General features: G+C 32.9%; 4 protein-coding genes across 6 annotated transcripts; 3 read left to right on the forward strand and 1 right to left on the reverse strand.

The window, feature by feature from the left end:
- The first annotated feature begins 1,701 nt into the window (after positions 1-1,701).
- Positions 1,702-4,568, forward strand: LOC115708031 (ankyrin repeat-containing protein At5g02620). The gene is made up of 3 exons (XM_030636195.2): positions 1,702-1,962; positions 2,061-2,979; positions 3,209-4,568. The coding sequence occupies exons 2-3, from the start codon at positions 2,080-2,082 to the stop codon at positions 4,064-4,066; spliced, it is 1,758 nt and encodes a 585-aa protein (XP_030492055.1). The 5' UTR covers positions 1,702-1,962; positions 2,061-2,079; the 3' UTR covers positions 4,067-4,568.
- A 3,722-nt stretch (positions 4,569-8,290) lies between these two features.
- Positions 8,291-11,855, forward strand: LOC115708032 (uncharacterized). Of its 2 annotated transcripts, none has more exons than XM_030636196.2 (6): positions 8,291-8,445; positions 9,241-9,730; positions 9,813-10,123; positions 10,223-10,279; positions 10,485-10,963; positions 11,292-11,855. In XM_030636196.2, the coding sequence occupies exons 2-6, from the start codon at positions 9,318-9,320 to the stop codon at positions 11,592-11,594; spliced, it is 1,563 nt and encodes a 520-aa protein (XP_030492056.2). In that variant the 5' UTR covers positions 8,291-8,445; positions 9,241-9,317; the 3' UTR covers positions 11,595-11,855. The 2 variants fall into 2 exon arrangements, with proteins under 2 accessions (XP_030492056.2, XP_030492057.2); XM_030636197.2 differs by having other exon boundaries at positions 8,292-8,445; positions 9,257-9,730.
- Positions 11,856-13,153: 1,298 nt separating this feature from the next.
- On the forward strand, positions 13,154-17,372 carry LOC115704752 (uncharacterized). 2 transcript variants are annotated; one of them, XM_030631955.2, is made up of 2 exons: positions 13,154-13,960; positions 16,586-17,372. In XM_030631955.2, exons 1-2 carry the CDS (start codon positions 13,848-13,850, stop codon positions 17,283-17,285), a joined length of 813 nt encoding a protein of 270 aa, XP_030487815.2. In that variant the 5' UTR covers positions 13,154-13,847; the 3' UTR covers positions 17,286-17,372. The 2 variants fall into 2 exon arrangements, with proteins under 2 accessions (XP_030487815.2, XP_030487816.2); XM_030631956.2 differs by having other exon boundaries at positions 16,598-17,372.
- A 1,552-nt stretch (positions 17,373-18,924) lies between these two features.
- LOC115705046 (dirigent protein 9) lies at positions 18,925-20,575 on the reverse strand. The gene has a single exon (XM_030632287.2). It carries the CDS (start codon positions 20,213-20,215, stop codon positions 19,046-19,048), a length of 1,170 nt encoding a protein of 389 aa, XP_030488147.2. The 5' UTR covers positions 20,216-20,575; the 3' UTR covers positions 18,925-19,045.
- Positions 20,576-20,810: the final 235 nt, after the last annotated feature.

Raw genomic sequence — 20,810 nt, forward strand, 5'->3', positions numbered from 1 at the left:
TCAACAAAGGATGCAGTGGAAATCACACTAAAAATAAATTATTTATATTAAATGGAAGAGGACATCATATCATATGTCTTTTTCCTTCAACAAACTTTAGGTACGTGTCTTCTCTACACACAAATTAATTATATATTTCCAAATATTATTTATTATATCCTCTCAACAAAAAAATATCATTTATTATAAAACACATGAAAATAAAAGATTACTACTCATAAATCGATAATGAATTGTTTTTTTAATAAAAAAAATTCAATGAATAATGTCACACTTATATATATGTACAAAATATCTCTTCATTATTGTCATTTTTAATAATAATAATAATAATGGTGGAACTTAACAGCCACATAAGATTCGACCTTTGTAATTTTCTAATAATAATTTAATAAATAAGAAAAAGTAAGATGATGCAACACGAATCTTTTTTCATCTTAAACTCAATTATATTTTCTTTAATTATACATCCATTTAATTTCTAAAATAAACACTGTTATTAAGATTTTTTTAATTTATTCACTATTACCTTTTTTTTTATAAATTAAATACATGCTTCTATTTTTTTCTTTCTCTTATTTCTTATGTATATATATTTATTTATTTTGAGTAAATATCGCCGGCTAAATAAATACAAATACCGTAGCCTACCTTTGATTTTTGTTTTATTTTGGGTGTTAATAAAAAAGCAACAAGAAAATTAAATAAGATATTTCTTTTTTTGAATAAAAAATCATTAAATTAGTAATTTTGAAAGAATAAAACAAAGAAAATTAATTTTGGGTGTTAATAAAAAAGCAACAAGAAAATTAAATAAGATATTTTTTTTTAAATAAAAAATCATTAAATTAGTAATTTTGAAAGAATAATGATTAATTTAATAATAATTAATGAAAAAATTAATAATGTCAAAAAGACTGGAAATATTCTATAATGTATTTCTAGCTACTTTTTATTTCATATTTTAATTTTTATTTTTTTTATTACTCTTTAATTTGTAAATATTTTTATTATGTGTATTAGGGACTTTAATTTTAATGAAATTATATTTAATACTTTGATTATGAAATAAGGTATTTATCAATTAAAATTATTTTCTAATCATATTTAGTTAATATATAATTATTATTTTTCATGGTTGTCTATGTTGTAGTAATTTTACACATCCTGCAAAAATTTATAAAATTAAAAAAAAAAAATTAACACGCTGAAAAATAAAGTTTAAATTTATTTTATAGACATATAAAATAAAATAGTCTCAAGTGCAACAAACTATTTGAACTAAAATTTCTTAAAATTTTACAAGGTATCTTAAATAATTATAAGATATAGAATAATTAGGATTTTTACTTCCGAACTTTAACATGTACCAAATTATGTACTTGAACTTTTAAGGTCGCTAAAAATGTCTCTGAACTATTGAGATTGTTGTATTTAAGGAATGACTTTTGTCTAATTTTAGTAAAAAAAAGTCTAACATGTATGAAAGTTCAGGGGCATCATTTAATATATGTCAAAGTTTGAGGGGCATGATTCGGTAGATATCAAAGTCTAATGAGTATAGTTTAATACATAAACTATCATCGAAATAGTAAATTTGAATGAATTAAACCAAAATTCTTAATAAATTTAACAATCTCTATAATTTGGATAGCATAATTTGATACATGTTGAAATTTTGAAGTAAAAATCCCAATTGAACTAAAAATTTTGTGCAGACGTCCAAAGGTAGAAGCACCCAAAGATAAGTGATGGCCTTTCAAAAAGAAAAAATAAATAAATAAATAAAGGAAAAAAAGAAAAAAAAAATGAGTGCTAGTGAGTTTGTTTGGTCGGAATGGAAGGGAGTGGAGGAAGAACACCACCTGAGCAGCTAACCTCATCTTCTCCAAATTCAAAGTAAGAGTCTTTACTATCTCTAAACCTCACTTCAACCAGATTCGATCCATCCACAATTCAAAGGTACTTGCTTTCTTCTTCTTTTGATGATGATGGTGATTATAATAATTGGGGTCACACCACCAAAATAAAGTATTGATTTTTGATCTGTGCTTGTTTAGATTATTATTATTATTGTTAATGGAGAGCCAAAGCAGTTCTCGTAGTCCCCAACTGGAATCCCAACCTCAATCACAACCCCAATTGGAGAAACGCCCAAGTTTTGGGAGAGGGATTGAGAAACAGAAGAGCTTCCGAGGTGGATTTATGGAAAAACAGAAGAGTTTTCGTATAGTCATGGAAAAACAGCTCAGTTTCATTGGGAAGAAGACCAAAGATTCACCTGGTAAAAGAGGAGATTCCCACCTTCATTTGGCTTCTCGTGCTGGGAATTTGCTCAGAATCAAAGAAATTCTCCACTCTTGTTCTTCTTCTAACAACAACAATGAAGTACTCAATTTGTTGTCTAAACAAAACCAGGAAGGGGAAACCCCACTTTATGTTGCAGCAGAAAATGGGCATTCTGTAATCGTTGGTGAGATGCTTAAGTACATAGATCTTCATACTGCATCACTCCCAGCTAGGAATGGCTATGACCCTTTTCACATTGCTGCAAGGCAAGGTCATCTTGATGTCTTAAAGGAAATGTTGCAAGTCTTCCCGAACTTGGCAATGACTACTGATTTGTCCAATGCCACAGCCTTGCACACAGCTGCTACTCAGGGCCATATTGATGTTGTTAATCTCATGCTCGAAACAGATTCGAATCTCGCGAAGATTGCCCGAAATAATGGGAAGACAGTGCTCCATTCGGCTGCAAGGATGGGGCATTTGGAAGTTGTTAAGTCTCTTCTTACTAAAGATCCAAGCACTGGCTTTAGGACTGATCAAAAGGGTCAAACTGCACTGCATATGGCTGTTAAAGGCCAAAATGAGGAGATTGTCCTTGAATTGTTGAAACCTGATCCTTCTGTTTTGAGTGTGGAAGATAATAAAGGGAATACAGCTTTGCATATTGCTACAAGGAAGGGTCGTATTGAGGTGCTTTTTTTTTTATTGTTGTTTGTGTTAATAAATTTGTTTAGTTGTGCCTTTATGATATGAGCATTGATATAAGACCCAACATCTGATGTGGCACTAGCTATTGGTTTTCTATAATATTTATTAGATTAGATTAGAAAAGGTGGCACCTAATATTGACACCTGATATCTGATATAGTGTTGGGAACCTAGCAATTTCCTTATGATATTCTTGTGTCTTTTCTTGCAGAATGTGAGGCGTTTGCTGTCTGTTGAAGGCGCTAACATCAATGCAATTAACAAGGCTGGAGAAACACCTCTTGACATTGCTGAAAAATTCGGAACTCCTGAACTTGTCTTGGTTCTAAAGGAAGCAGGGGCAACGAATTCTAGTGAGCAAGGAAAGCCTCAGAATCCTGCTAAGCAACTTAAGCAGACCGTGAGCGACATAAAGCACGATGTCCGCTCACAACTTCAGCAGACACATCAAACTGGAGTGAGGGTCCAGAAAATTGCAAAGAGGCTAAAGAAGCTTCATATTGAAGGGCTGAATAATGCTATAAACTCTGCAACTATTGTGGCAGTTCTCATTGCCACTGTTGCTTTCGCTGCCATATTCACCGTGCCTGGCCAGTTTGTAGAGGAGTCGGGGCCTGAGAGTGGACAAGCCCATATAGCAAACAACGCAGCTTTCATTGTCTTCTTTGTATTTGATAGCCTGGCTCTATTTATATCCCTTGCAGTTGTTGTAGTCCAGACATCAGTAGTTGTGATTGAAGAGAAGGCAAAGAGGCAACTTGTGTTTGTGATCAACAAGCTCATGTGGTTGGCTTGTCTCTTCATTTCGATTGCGTTTATTTCTCTTACATATGTTGTGGTGGGATCACATGCTCATTGGCTTGCTGTGTATGCAACTATTATAGGTAGCACAATCATGCTCACTACCATTGGCTCAATGTGCTACTGTGTGATCTTGCATAGGATGGAGGAATCAAAATTGAGGAATATTAGGAGGGCCGAGAGCCAGTCTCGGTCTTACTCTGTGTCTAATATGGCATCAGATTCAGAGATTTTGAACAGTGAATATAAAAGAATGTATGCACTTTAAGCTGCTGAGTATATTTAGATTGGATTGAGGAACAGGAACAGCCATATACATATTGGTGCTGCTCCTGATATTCTATTCTACCAATCAGTTTCTGATTGTAAGTAAAGTAAGTACTGAAGCTGAAATGTTGTGTTACCTTTGTACTATGAATATGGAATCCTATGCTCAGACAGAGTTAGAGAAATCATAACAGTCATTCATCTCATCATAATTCATCATCTTTCCTATAAAGATTGAAACTTTATACTCAATGGGGAAGAGTAGCAGCCAGCCAAGTCAAGCCAAGCCAATATGTATATTCATTCAAGATTCAGCTACTGAGTTTAGTTGGGCCAGTAATGTGTTTCTCCTGCAACATTTTACTGAATTGACATGAGATGTTATGATTATGGTTTGTGATCCATCTTTAATGTAACTAATAATAATATTTCATAGCTATACCAACTTCCCATTGTCTTTATCTGATGCTTATATCTTTTATTGCACTATATTATTGTCTTTTTATGCATCTTCATTCATATTTAATGTGTTTTTGTGTTTTGCTTGTTCTTATAAATAAATAAATAATAAATAGTGCTAAAATATTTAATGTTTTCAAAATATTATATTTTTGAAAAAATGACTTGAAAAAGTATATTTTGCCTCAATCTAACCTTACAAAAACATAATATTTAAAAAAATATTGTGTGTAATTAAAAGAGATTATTTCATAAATACATAAAAACAACAAAAATTTTAAAAAGATACAGTCATATAAAATTTTAAATATTTTTACAATTTTAAAAATTTTGTTTATAAAAAATACAGTATTTTAATATTTACTATATTGTATTTTTTTTATTTTATTATTAAATTTATGTTATTTATATATTATTTTTATATAATTTTTATATTATTTTGTAGTTATTGTAGAACACTTTAAAAATATGCGTCTATTGTTGTTGACAATATCTGGAGGATGCGTAATGATGCGGTTCACAACAACATCCCTCCGGATATTCTGAAATGCATTGACATTATTTGTTCTTCTTTTGCAGAGATTCATACTACCATTTTGCCGAGTCCTTTGCCGTTGGTGAGGGATAGCTGGATCCCACCACCTCTGGAGTGGATCAAATTTAATTGTGATGTTCGTGTGGGTTTAGAGAGTATGTGTTTAGCTGTTGTTGCAAGGAATCATCTGGGAAGGGTGATGAGTGTTTACACGTCTTGGTTGGGGTTTAGTGATGCTCTCTGTGGAGAAGTTGCGGCCTGCTGCTTGGCAATGTCCGTTGCGATAGAGCTCCAACAGAAGTTTATAATAGTGGAGAGTGACTCGAGGATAGTGATCAACGCTCTTAATGGGAAGGCGTCCCATTGGGCTCTAGAGAACTATGTCTCCTTTTGCACTAAGTCTTCTCCATTTTTCATTGGTTGTAATTTCTCTAATATTAGTAGGTCGTGTAATTTTATGGCCCATAATGTGGCTTATTGGGCTTTTAACAACAGGATGTACGGAGCTATTCCGATCGACTCTTTACCGGAGAACATTTTGTGTAATGACCGAGAGGTCTAGTTTCCCTTATATATAACTACGCTTATTTTCAAAAAAAAAAAAAGAACACTTTAAAAATATATATAAAAAATATTTATACATAAAACCAACACATACATAGGACAAAGTATTGGGAGCAACAAGTGTTTTCTTTCTCAAACACAATTTTTGTAGTTCAATGTCGTTTGTTCAAAAATAGTGTCGTTTTCCCCAAATGATGTCGTTTAATAGTGTGGTTGCGGTTGTAAACTTTTTTATATCCTACACAATGTGGGAGGCATATTCCTAAAATACTAAATAGATCTCTTTATACTTTTTCTTTTTCTTTTTTTTTTTTTTAAGCAAACATAAAAAATAAAATTGTACATATCACTTTTGTTGAACCAAAAAAAATAAAATGTTATAACAAAATTATGAGCAATTATATTGGCAAATAGTTTAATAAAAAAAATGTTGTTTAAAAATGCAAAAAATTTGTCATACTCTTCTATAATAACCCAAAAGAAAAAACATAGATAATAAATTTCAAATAGTTTAGACTGCCACCAAGCAATTTGACTCCAACTTCTCTTTTCGCCATAATTGAGTTTTGATCGAGTTTAGCACTTTCTTTATACCAATTGTTTCAGCCAAATTCATAGCGCCTATATTAGCAAAACTCCCCGATTTATCCATCACTAATTCTCCTTGAGAGTATCGAAGAACTATGCCATAACCAAACGCAGCTCGATCACGAAAAATGACAGCATCAACAGTTACCTTAAATATATTCTCCTGTGGCTTAACTTGAAATTCAACTCCATCACCAACTTAAAAAACTAAAAAAGAAACATCTGAACGTCTATTTTGAACTGACTTCCATTGTACAAGACAACTCATAGATAAAGTAAGAACATCATCCATTGTAACATACTTTTAGTTCCAAACCAACTTATTTCGAGCCTTCTATAACCCCAACACAAAATAACAACCTCCTCATACTTATCCTTGTTGCACTTGTGCAAAATTTGATAAACCAACTACCAAAATCAGCAGCAACAATCTTAATGCATTGCAATTTGCACGTCTACATACCATTAATTTATTTAATTCAATCTTAATATATACACGACTCAATATACATAAAACCATCAAGTTCATGGTCATTAATTTCAATTGTGATTCCACATAAAATTACAATATTTTAAGTAAATATTACAATTGACCTATGTCACTTATATCATTTAATAAGTTCAATAAATTGATGAATTTTTATATTACAAATAATATTAAGTAACAAAAGTCCCAATAAACCCTAAAAATAAAAAAACAAAAATTGTTTATGAAGAGAACATGAAACATGTTCAGTGAATTTCCTTGAACATGAAGACAACTAAGATCAAGACAAATATTTATAAAAAGATTTAACATTTATATTTTTTATACACTTTTCATTCTAAGTGGGACTCACACAAAGAGTGATTTAATACTAAAATAAAATGGAATGAAGATGAACACACTAAACGAAAATTTAGCAACTTTTTAGAATTTTATGGATGAAAATTACATTTGTATTATTTAGTTATTTTTTTTTATAACTAAGTGAATGAAATTTGAATTTATATGCTTAAATAATTAAAATTTTTTATTATTATACCAAAAATTTACACTATAAAAAAACTATACTTTTTTTTTTTCAAAACCCCAAAAATACCCCCCTCACAATTCTCTCTCTCTCTCTGCATCATCTCTCTCTCTCTCTCTATCTCTCTCAGCCAACTCTCTCTCTCTCTCTCTCAACTCACAGTCGACCCCAACGCCACCCGAACCCAAACCCCATCCCCATCGGACCCAAACGCCACCCACTCTCGGACCTAAACGCCACCCACTCTTGGACCCAAACGCCAGCCACGAAACCTTCGGCTGTGGGACTTTTTTTTTTTTTTTTTTTTTTCTTCGATTTCGGAGAGAGGAAGAAAGAGGTCAGATGGTCGGACCGGGGTCGATGGGTCCGATTGGTCGGACCCCATCGGACCCTGTCGACCATCGGCTACGAAACATTTTTTTTTTTGCGATTTGAGAGAGAGAGGATGAAAGAGGTCCGATGGTCGGACCTTGGGGTCCGATGGGGTCCGATGTCGGTCCCCATCGGACCCCAAGGTCCGACCATCGGCTCTGAAACTTTTTTTTTTTTTTTTTTCTCGCGATTTGAGAGAGAGAGGAAGAAAGAGTGGGTTTCGGTCCGAGAGTGGGTGGCGTTTGGGTCCGAGAGTGGGTGGCGTTTGGGTCCGATGGGGATGGGGTTTGGGTTCGGGTGGCGCTGGGTCGTGTGAGTTGAGAGAGAGAGAGAGAGTTGGCCGAGAGAGATAGAGAGAGAGAGAGATGATGCAGAGAGAGAGAATTGTGAGGGGGGTATTTTTGAGGTTTTGAAAAAAAAAGTATAGTTTTTTTATGGTGTAAATTTTTGGTATAATAATAAAATTTTTTAATTATTTAAGCATATAAATTCAAATTTCCCATAAATAAAATGTAATTTTCACCCTTTAGAAGACAAAAAAGATAGGAATTTTGGACAAAAATTACCATTTTTTTTTTTGGAAAAATGAAAATTACATATTAAGTCATTTATAATTAAAATCAATCAATCAATTTATTATTTTTTTGTCAACATAAAAAACAAAAGTTAGTTATAAATAATAATTATTTTTATAATTAAGTGTTATGAGAGACGAGTGTTAACTCCGGCAAAGGTAGTGTTTTTATTTTTTCCTCAAATTCACGCAGTAAACCCTAAACTTTCTCTGTGCCGCCGCTCCAGTTGTCTTCTCCGGCCAACCCTCGTCTCCGGCTCTCTACCCTTTATCAGGTATCTCATCTCACTCTTTCTTCATTCTTCAATTCTACAAATATTTTCCCTTGAAAATTTACAATGTAGAACACACACACACACTTACTGAACTTTGATTCTTCTAAGTCTAAATCAATTCCTCGTTGGTTACCATTCTCTGTACTAAAAGTGAAGTTTTTGGCTTTTGTTTTGGTAGAGTTGATTTCCCAAGGGGATGAATGATAAGGTTATCTATTTGCTACGCTTCCAAGATTATATGGATTATTTTGCTTTTTATTGGTTTTTGAAATTAATATAAAATTTATATTAAAACATTTTATACAATCATATGCCCCCACTGGACCTTTCATAGCTACACCTCTGGTCATGAGATGTTCTTAATTACCAATTAGTTGTTATTTAAGAAAAACATGATGTGATTGTTTTCATGTTTATTGGTTCTGTAATTGCATCAATTTTCAAATCTTCTTTCAGCTTAAAATATTGGGGTTGTTTCTTTATTCCAATTTTCTTCAATATAGTGTATTTTAGTTTCAGGCTAAATAATAAAGGGATTTCTTTGAAGTGTATGTAACTAATAAGACTAGGCTGAGCTGAAACCAATAAAATGTATATTAAAACCAATTTAGACCCTTCATAGCTCAACTCTGCTCATGGGATGTTCTTAATTACCAATGAGTTGTTGTTTAAGAAAAAAAGCATAATGTGACTTACTCATGTTTATTTGGTTTGCAATTGCATCAATTTTTGTTTTTTGTTTTGTTTTTTTTTTCCCAAATCTTCTTATCATTATGCTGATTTTCCTCAATATAGTGTATTTTGGCTTCAGGCTAAATATATAAAGGAATTTCTTTGAAGTATTTGTAACTAGCAAGACTAGGTTCTTTGGGATGTCTCCTGCTCAACCATTAATGAATATTGGAGGAGCAAACCGTAAACCAAATATTTTTGCACCTGAAAAGAGAAATAAGGGTTTGGCAGCAAGATTAGCTATGAAGGGCATAGGTTGCAGTAGTAATTGTGAGGACAATATGATTGGATTTGAAGATTTTATCAATAGCCAAAATAAGGCGGCTGCCAGGGAGGTAGAGGTTGACATAACTGAATGGAAAAATAATTCTGACATGAGATTAGCTGAGAGAGATGACCCTGATGCTACTGAATATTCAAGCTCATTTCAAGACACTGCTTCTGAAGCTGACAATTGTTCCGGGTTCAGTGAAGGCGAAGTGGAATCACAATTTTTCGGAGATAATGGATTTGGATCTTCATTTAATGCATTTAGTAGCGTATTTCATATGAGGTGTGTCAATATTGTTTGTCTCACATGATTATGGTGAACTTCTCATTCTTGATATACTCATCTCAATTGGTTACCTTTTCAGGAAGAAGAAATTGACAAATCATTGGAGGAGCTTCATACGCCCTGTGATGTGGCGTTGCAAATGGACGGAATTAAGGATCAAAGAAATTGATTCTCAAGTGTCAAAGTATGCAAGAGATCTTGCAGCATATGATGAGGGTAAACATTTGGGATCAGAACAAATTACGACGACAGATGGGTTTTGTTCAAAGTCATTGCCATATTCGCGTCCATATGGCAGAAGAAAGGCTATGAAGAGGAGGAAGCGGAAGAAAGTTGAAGACACTGATGCAACATCATACATGTCACAACATAATCTTTTCTCTTATCTTGGTAAGACTTATACAATGGTTTCAATACTTTTTAATTTTTTTTATTCCCCTCTTTTACTTTTCCCCCCAATTTATGACTCCCCTTTGTGACTTGATGCAGAAAATAAGAGGTCAGATCCTGATAGCAGCTCTTTGGCTGAAGAATTCGGTAATGCAGGTAATATTTTTCTAATATTCAAGTTCTGAAAGTATTATTATCTGTATCCTATCAAAAGACCTTTATTATAAATAAAAAAATTATTTCTGATTTTCCAATTTTTACATTTTATCATGCATCAACATTTCCTATTATTTTTCAATATTAGTCACTAGTCAGTATTGTTCAAGTATTTCTCATTTAAATTAGTCTTTCTATGAGGCAGTGACCACTGAGCAGAATGTTGATTGCAATGACAAACTTGGTACCAGTGATGATTGGGCATCGTTTGAGTTCAGAGATAGTGATGCTTCCATGGAGCAAGTTCTTTCTAATATTGAGAAAGTGCACGCTTGGGTTCAGAAGTTGAAGGGTCAAATAGACACGGTGATGTCCAAGAATGCTCCTAAGTTCTCTTCATCAGAGAACTTGAGTCTTCTTGCACCTTTAGATGTTCAGACCAGCTCAGCTCACAGTCCTGCATTTTCTACTGGCAATGCAGATGCAGTATCTGCTGGGCCTATGTACACTGAAAACCAACATATAACGGACTATGATATTGGCGATCTAGTTCTTCCCGAAAGTGTTGTGTCAAGTTTCGGAGAAGCTGTCTCTGTTCCTGATATTATTGAAAGCACTGTAGGACTGCTGTCTTCTGCTGATGTCACCCTTCATCAGCCACAATTTGGAGACTCAAGTGAAGATGTAAGTGTTACATACCTTATCAATCCTTTAGTCTCATTTCTTTATGTCTAAGTTTTTTTAACTCGATAAACAACACAACAAACTCAAATTTTGGGAAAGTATCAACAGCATGCACCAAACTCTTATCCATGCATCTTTGGCAGTGTCACATATAGATTTGAAGGGACACTAATTAAGTCTTGCTGATAGTGAACCATATCATTAGCAGCTGAACTCAACTCCATTTGTTTAATTTGTTTCCCCCTAGCCAATATCGAAACTAGGACTAATTTACCTTTCTCAACCACATTCACCAGCCATTTGTGTCTTACATTGTCGTAATATGCAGATTGTGGATAACGTCCTGATACATGAAGAGGCAGCGGAAGGAGAGAGAAGCACTTTCCTAAGGCCAAAACTTGAACCACTTTTAATATGTAAACAAGAACCCATGAATCCTTCTAGTTCAATTCCACCATCAGAACAACCTGACCCGGTGTTGAATGGCATTGCTCCTCACGAGCAATCAACTCTGAAATCGTGTCTAGCTTCTGATGTCCATTTCCCCAGAAGTAAAAGAAAGAGAGGGGAGCGGAAAGCTGGCTCGGTTGTTTGGAACAAGCGTTGCTCAGGCGACACCGAAAGCCAATGAGCTAGAAAAAGGTTCCTCTAATCTATGTAATGTATCTGTACATAGTTTTTTTCATTCTTTTTTCCTTAACTTCATGGAAATGACAATTTGTTCTCAGGTGAAAAATAACATCAGCATTGTGAAAGTAAGGAGTTAATTACTTAATTTAGTCAACTAATGTAGATTGTTCCTCGTTATTATTGATGTTGGTGATAATGTCAACTGGGAATGTAAACAACAAGAGCTTAGTGTTATAAATATGTTGTGTCATTGGATTCGTTACTTGTTGAAAACCATGCCATAATTGTCACCAAGTTGTAAAGAAAAACATGTTAGAATGATGATTAGTTAAGAAGAAAAGAATTATGGCTGATACGTACATGTGATTAATTGGTCTGAGAAATTGGATTTGTGGCATAATTATTATTATTAATAATAAAGGTGGCGTGAGTTGGGACCATTTTTTGCTTTGCAAACACTGATTGGTATCTGAAGATGCACGTGATCTATCTATCTGTTACCAGATAGTATATAGATAGATACAGAACACAAAACCATAATGAAAGAAAATCCCAGCAAAGCAAAGTGTGATTAAATGTTAAAATGTGAATTATGATGCAACATAAAGATTGAAACTTTATACCTTGTCTCTCTTAAAATTGGAGTTTGGATCACTAGTTGCAATTTGCAAATTAAAGTTGAATCCATTATTGTCTCTTTCAAAGTTCAACAGCATTAAGATCATGTATACAATTGAGCTTAAATTTAGGGTTGAAGGCTTTACTTATAGTTCCATAAAGTTAATTGTGACTGACTATATATATCACTATCACTGTCCCTTTCCCACTTTTTATAGGAAGCTCTTCATTCCAACTCAAAGTAGACAACATGATTTCTATGGTCTACTAATATGAATAAAAATAAATAAGAAAAGCAAAAGATGACAGAAAACTCAGCCTCCTTTTGACCCAAAAAAGCATTTTGTCAAAATCCTTTGTAATAATTTTCTTCTCTTGAGAAAATAACCCTCTCTTAATAATATTCTTAGTTTTTGTTTTGAAAAAAAACTTGGTTATATCACAATTTGGTTTTGTGTTATATTTGAGAAAGATGGAATCTTTAACTTGGTTGAGCAATGTAAATTCATAGCCTAACTTTTACTTAAGCAATAAAGTAAAAAAAGAAAGAAAAAAAAATGGGCTAAATCTTATTGTTAAAGTATGCTAAAGTGGTAAATGAATTACTTACAAAATGGGCATAAAAAGGTAAGCATAGCAAAGTGTTAATAATAAATAAATGTGTGAACAATCCCAAATCCAAACATCTCCAATCATAGTGTCTTTCTTTTTCTCTTTTGCAGTAGCTTTTTGAAGGGTTCTGAAGATAACACCAACCACAGATGAAATCATGATGCCATCCATTGGCAAATTATTTATAAACTATATATTGGACCATTTTCATTTTCTTCTTTTTTTATTATGACTTCACTAATATCAACTTGTTTAATTTTAATTCTTGTATTAAAATTAAGATGATTGAATTTAATGAAATGAATTATTGTACATAGGGGTATGAAAAAGAAGTCAAAAATAAGATGATTGAATTTGTACTAAAAGGGCAGGCCAGACATGTTTTTAAAAAAAATTTATTAATTGCCCACTTAATTAAGAGTATTGTTATTGAGTATTAGTAGTGTCACATATTTTTTATAAGTAGCGTTTCACGATTGATAAACGATATTCCTTATAAGTTATACTTTTTAAGTTATATGTAACTTGATACTTAATTACACTAATACTAATATGACACTGAAAAAGATGCTAGACACCAATAATATCTTTTAGCAATTCTCAATAATTAATTATTTTCATGCTAATAATCATGTAAACTTAGGAAACCAAGTATGATAGCACCGTGTCTTAAGATACTTTCTCTCTATGCCCAAAAAGTCATGAATAATTAAGAAAATAAGTAATAATGAATGATAATAAAAAAGAGAAAAGGTTATGAAGGGTAGTTTAGTAAATTGAAATGATTAAAGTGTGGAATGGGAATTTACTTTTTTGGGGGGCTTTGAATTTTGAAATTCTTTCTCTCTTGTCTTTTTTAAGTGTGAAGAAAGAAGAAGTAGTAGTACTGAAAAATAAAAGAGGAATCAATATCATGCCTGCCAAAGCAAAAAGAGTGATGAGAGAAGTGAAGATGGGATTGGGTTTGTAATAAAAAAGAAAAAAGGTTTCTTGATGTTGTTGTTTGATATTTTCACAACTTCAAATGAAACTTGTTTGTTTCTTCTCTTCTTCTCTTTCTTCACATTTTTCTATTATCAGTTTTGATCCTATAACTAACTTGTTCATGCAAAATCCAAAGAACTCAAACACAACAAGGTATGTTCTTTCTCTTTCTTCTATCAACATTGCTGCCTCTGAGTTTTGATCATCATCATCATTTTTATAACTATATATATGTATATGTTTTGATTGTCAATGTATGTATATGAAACAATGCATGCATAGTTTAGTTTTGCTTAAAATTTCTAAAGACATTAGTGAATGATCAATTTCCCTTCTGTTTATTGTGTATACATATTTGTTTGATATAGATAATATAATAGGGATTATTTCACACATACTATAAAATAAACTGAAAAAATTACAAAAAAATATTATTATACGAAATTTCATATATATTTATGAATATATTTTTATGTTGTAATTTAATTAATTTCTTTTTTTTTTGTTGTTGTTGTTGTTGTTGTTTTGAGATTATTTTTATTATTTTTGTGTCCTTTTTATACTGCACCACCGTAAAAATGTAACATGTGAAATTTTTACAAATCTTTACTTCATTATCCCTAGATAATATTGTTTTTGTTTTAAGCCCAAAATTAGGAGGCCTAAGATATGGGCTTCACTACATTTATCTATTATTGGACTGGATACGTAGAGGCCCATATTCTTTGTCAAATAAATACGGAAATTTACATCGTATACTAACTTTTGCCATTTTTTACTGGCAGTATTTTTGACTTTTTTACTGTATTTTTTTATAAGTTTCATATTGCAGTATACGGTGTTAAGTTTTCACTGGTGTTCTACTAGTGTTTTACTGGTGTTCTACTGTTGTTTTGAGTTGTTCTGCTTTGTGTTTTATAAAAACACAGTATTTTTGAAAAGATTTCCGTATGACAGTATTTTTGTAAAAGTTAACCCAAATTCTAGTATTTTTGTAAGTTTCCCAATAAATAAAGAAAAATTTACATGGTATGCTAACTTTTGTTATTTTACAAAAAAATATTGCTATACGGTATTTTTTTACTTTTTTACTGTATTTTTTTTATAAGTTTCATACTGCAGTATACTGTGTTAAGTTTTTACTAGTATTCTACTAGTGTTTATAAGTTTCATACTGCAGTATACTGTGTTAAGTTTTTACTAGTATTCTACTAGTGTTTTTTGGTTGTTCTACTGTTGTTTGTTTTGAGTTATTCTGTTTTGTGTTCTACTAGTGTTTTATAGAAATACAATATTTTTAGAAACTTTTCTAAGTGACAGTATTTTTGTAAAAATTAACTAAAATTTCAGTATTTTTATAAATTTCTTTAAATAAAATACTGGTAAATATTGATAGGGGTGTTTGGTGTAAGAGTTTGACTAGGTGGTAGTAGAGAGGTTAATAATATTTATTTGCTACTTTGTAATTTGAAATTATACCTTAAAGTCAATAAAAAATTATTAATATAATTACTTACACCACCCTTAGTCATTGATAAAAATTTGTTGATTAAATTACTATAATACAACTACATTTGGATCTGAGTAACTAGTCTCTAGAGAACATAAGGCAGCTATCATTTTCGTGTCAAATTTAAAATAGGGACATAACATTAAGCCATAATTTATTATAATCAAAATTTGAAGACGTTTAGAATAGTCTTTAAAATAGCTAGGGACATTTTTATTTTATTTTTGATTGAATCCATCATGATATGATATTATATCATTATCATAGAAATTTGGAATTTATTCTTAGAATTTAATACGTGTTGTTTGTATTTCTGTTCTCCGCGTTTCATTCATTATTTATATTTTATATTATGTACTTTGGTTGAATTTGTCAAATCTGTTATTCTACTTTTAAATTATTAATTAGTGAAAAGGTCAAGCTTTGGTTTGCGAGGTCAATTAGAATCACGTTATATACAAGTTATTACTAATTTGTTCAACTTAAAAATAACTAGTGCTTCAATTGTTTCTTTTTAAATCCAACTCTAATTTCAGTATTTTATACTGTTTAATTTTTTTTTTGAAAATTTATAAAATGGGTGTTTCTACTAATAAGAGCTTTTCTACATGATAAAGTTATGATAAAGTTACGCTACTTCCGATATAAAATTACTCTATATTACCTAAGAATAATTATATGTACACACATAAATTATACACAAATATCAGATACTTATGCTGCAAGTCATTTATAAGAAGTAAAACTCATCTTAAATAATAGAACATTATCATTGGGCACTAGAGGTGCCTACCACATTTTATAAATGATGTTTTACTATTGTTTAATTAGCTATATATATTTTAATAGTTATTGTATTAAGTGATATGAGACTTGATACTTAATTATACTAAAAGATATCAAAAAAGATGTTAGGCACCAGTGATTAGGGCCGACCCTAGGCTAAGGCGGGCTAGGACCGTGCCTAGGGCCCACTTATTTTAGGGACTCAAATAAAAAAAAAATACTTTTGAAAAATATGTATATTTTTTAATAATTTTTAAAAATACCATTTATCTTTACAGTAAGAGATCAAAATTTTTTTTAAACTCATTTCAACTCAGGACCGACCTTGGTAATAAACATTTCTCTAAATAACAATACTTAGTTAAAGTAACTTACGTGTGTCAAATTAATTTGTGTGATTTATGTGACCACATATCATTATTATTTATTACTGGTAACATAAGACACATATATTGAATAGAAATGTATATTAATGAATGTAGAAACACACACAGGACGAAGCCTTGGTATCAGAAAGCAATGGAGGTGGGGAGTCTATGGAGAACAATTTCCAATTACAAGTCCACAACCACAAACGACACTACTAATACACTAACACTATGGAAGACAATATCCAAAACGACAACAGAATTGTCAAGTGGTAGTACTACAACGACATCAAATTCTAATAGACAAAATAATACCACTACTACCAATAATAATAAGCTAAGAAAATGTAGTTCCCTTAAAGTGGCCACTTCATTGACTAGGGTATGCCTCTGTGCACCCATATCATCCTACAATGAAGTGTTTAGAAGAGTTGAGATGAACAACAACAACAACAACAACATTCCTCCTAGAAGGAGCAATAGTTATCCAAGATCATCATCATCATCATCATCATCTAATCATCATATTATTAAGCATATCAATAATAATCAAGATCATCAAATTAGGGTTTCTAGTACAAGTGGGAGGCATAGCATGGAAGGTTCTAGAAGAGTGATATTTAGAGGGAAATCATTAAGTGAAGATGTTTTGATGAGAAGATTTGTGGTGGATGAAGAGGCTTCTATGATGAAACTTAGGCGAAGGAACCAAATGGAACTCATTAGAAGAGGAAATCTCATGAAGAGGAACAAGCTTGGCCCTAGCCCTCTTAGCTCAATGGTCATGGCTACTCCCACTCATCACCAAATTTAATTCATTACTTTTTATTATTATTTAAGCATTAATTCATTAATCTACTTCTCTTTTTATATTATTAATAATATATATCATTTCACCAAATTTGAGACTTAAATTATTTTTCACTTAATAGTAAGTAATTTTTTTGTGTAATCCCATATAAAGGGATCGATACACTTTTATGTTTTGACAATGTGAAAAATTATGAGTCCCGACTCTGTTAAGGATGATGCATACCCTCTTTGCCTATGGATACTTGCTTTCTCCATCCACTGCTCATATTGTAAATTCAGCAACAATAATATCAAGAATTCAATCTAAAACCTGCATTAAATCAACAACTTGAACAACAATAATACACACAAATAAACCAGTTAACAACACAAAGTAACAAAATAAAATTGTACTAGAAGGAGACAACAAGATTTATCCTGGTTCCGGTCCTAGAGATCAATTCGATCCCTGGCCATACTCCAACTGAGAAAACATCATCAATTCTTTCATTAACATGGAGAGCAAGAGAGTAGAAATACAAGCACCAATTCAAGAGCAACACAGCTCTGTAACACTACTCGAGAAACACACTAGAGAAACAGTCTCAGTTTCTCAATTCCTACCCAAGTACACCCTGTGTTCTTGAACCCTTCAAGAACATGGTTTCACAGCTTAGAAAATTAAGCACTCACTCTCTAAACTCTCTCTCTCTCAATTCTCTAACTCAGAAGTGAAAAGAATAGCCTATATTTAGGTACAACTCACAACTAGAAATAGGTGTAATATCAGCACCACCTAACTAACTAACATAACTGAAAGTTAGTTAAGAGTAGGTGAGTTAATATGAGATTGGTTTAGAGGATCAAATAGCTTCCTTGAAAGCTTCAGTGGTGGCCATGAATCATCAGATTCTGTGGTTGATAGTGCCACCACGGGTTGTTGTTGTGATTACCAACATATGCAGCTTTTGTTGATCACGAATACATAGGCAGTAGTAGATCTTCTGCTATCCCTGTTTGATGCATAATCAACATCAACATAGCCTTCTAATCTCATATTTGATGTGTCTCTTTGATAAATCAAACCATACTTGATTGTACCTTTCAAGTATCTAATCAGCCACTTCACTGCATTCCAGTGTTCTAACCTAGGGTTTGCCATAAACCTGCTTAATACACTCAGAGAATGATCTATATCAGGTCTAGTACTGACCATGATATACATTAGGCATCCAACCGCCATAACATATGGTACACCTTTCATGTTTTCTCTCTCTGTTTCAATTTTAGGACAATATTCATTTGACAATTTAAAATGCCCTACAAGTGGCACACAGTGGCCTTAGAAGAATCCAAGTTGAATTTACAGTATTTTTGAACAAATTAATTTCAGTATTTTTGTAAGTTTTCAATTTTTTTTTTGCCTATACTATAATCATTTTATTTTATTTTTAATTATTTATATTACTATTAGTTAGACAAATAGGGCTGATGACATATACATAATATTTTTTGTTTTCATATTTATAATAATATCATTTACCATATACCATTTTACCCATACATCATATTAATTAGTTTAACATTTAATTTATAAATAAATTTTTGTATATCCCCCATATATTTAATTTATTAGAATTTGTTGAAAAAGGTTTGAAATAAGTAAAAAGATTCATTTTCATTGAAATTCAAATACTTATGGGAAACATTACATCATACATCAAATTTAAGAAAACAGATAATTAACTATATTACACACATTACCACATAACTGCATGCACTCTACAGAGAAAGATAAACATTAACGTGCATGATGGTATCCACACCGTCAGTGGTGTGCTGGTCCACCTGTGGAAGCGACTCCACCGTAGCATACCCTTGCGCGTTCTCAAACTTTCCAGTTCCACCAATCACTGCGATATGCGAAATTGGCGTAGCCGTCCGATGAACCCCAAAGAAGCTGATCGTGTCTTCCGTCACATGACCGTGACCCGCGTGTTCTCCGCCGTGAATCACCGCCGTCAGGACCATCGTGTGGCTGTTCCCATCCAAAGAGCTAGCCAAATAAAACCCTTGGGCCCTACCTAACACGTCAGCGGAACCCAACTCGGGTGCCTCCGTCAACACATCGTCAATAACCGTCACCGATCCAAACATAAGTTTCTGTAGAGATGCACCGGCTGGGAGCTGACCGGCTGTGACAAATGGCTGGTCACTTCCTCCTTCGACAATGTTGTTGTTACCGCTGTTTTGAATAACGGTGCTGCTTTGGTCATTACCGTTAAGTCCCGTCAAAAATGGAAGATTGTTACGGTTACTGTTAATGAAACCGTTAATGTTGGATGTAGTCAACGGGGTCCCACCGCTGACTGGGAAGATATTGTTGTTGGCTTTGGTGAATGGGACGTTTTGTATTGTGTTAGCTACAAGGCCCGTAACCACTCGGGCTGTCGGGTGCGATCCACCCACTATGTCATGCATGAAGAATGATATTGTTGGATGCCCATTAGGCCCTGTTGTTGGGCCTGTTTGTACAGGGCCTTGCTCTGTTGTTGTTGGGCCAGTTTTAGTGGTTGTGGGGCCAGCTATGGGTTGTGCCACGTCGATTGGTGGGGATGGAAGTGGAACAGCAGGCTGAGCTGGCTGGGCTGAGTCAGCAACAGAATCGTCAACAGGTGTGGCAACATCTTGAATTGGTGAGTCAGCAATCTCTTCTACTGGGGCTGCGACTGCTGGGGCTACGGCTGGGATTTCGCCACTTGGCAAAAGAGTTGGGGCTGTGGGATTAGGCTGTGGTAGAACATTGGTTGGGACAGTCGTTGTAGGCAGGGGTTGTGGTTGTGGGTCTACTTCGTCGAATAATCTAGCTGAGATGGCACATTCAACGGCGATGGCTAAGAATAATATGTAGAGAGTCACTGTCTTTGAGTTGAAAACATGAGGTATGGCCATTTTTGTACGTAGTCTCTAAATGTATTATGTTATATAATTGTGTATTGGAGTTGTGAGATAGAACAATTATATGTATGGGTTTATATATAGATTGGAGAAAGTGGATCAGATAGGTAAATGTGATGTGGATCGTGGAGTTGTTGTGTGCTCTAGCTGGTCTTTTGTTTTGGTTGAGGAAAGATAAACCTGCCACACATAAAATGGTACAGGTGAAACAAGCATGATTAGGTGCCATTATTTTAATTATATATCTATGAGTTCCATCATACAAAACTTGAGCCTTTTATATGAACAATTGCAATCTCAGATCATTTTACGCATTTTATTCCAATGCAAAACACATAAAAATCAACAATACCATCTTAAACTAGTCACATTCAACACTCACAACCCAATCCTAAATTAATTTGCTTGAATAACATAATACAGAGTAAACTTTTGTTGAAAATAGAGAATAGCACGTACAATTTGTACAGACTCAATACCTGTAATCAGACATAACCAAATTTATATCCAATATGCTTTAAAAAAAAAATTATACTCAATATGAATTGGGTTAACCTGTAAAAGTATAAAAATTAAAATAGCTCATAAA

The sequence above is a fragment of the Cannabis sativa genome, chromosome 1, assembly GCF_029168945.1.
Source record: "Cannabis sativa cultivar Pink pepper isolate KNU-18-1 chromosome 1, ASM2916894v1, whole genome shotgun sequence".
Classification (NCBI taxonomy): Eukaryota; Viridiplantae; Streptophyta; class Magnoliopsida; order Rosales; family Cannabaceae; genus Cannabis; species Cannabis sativa.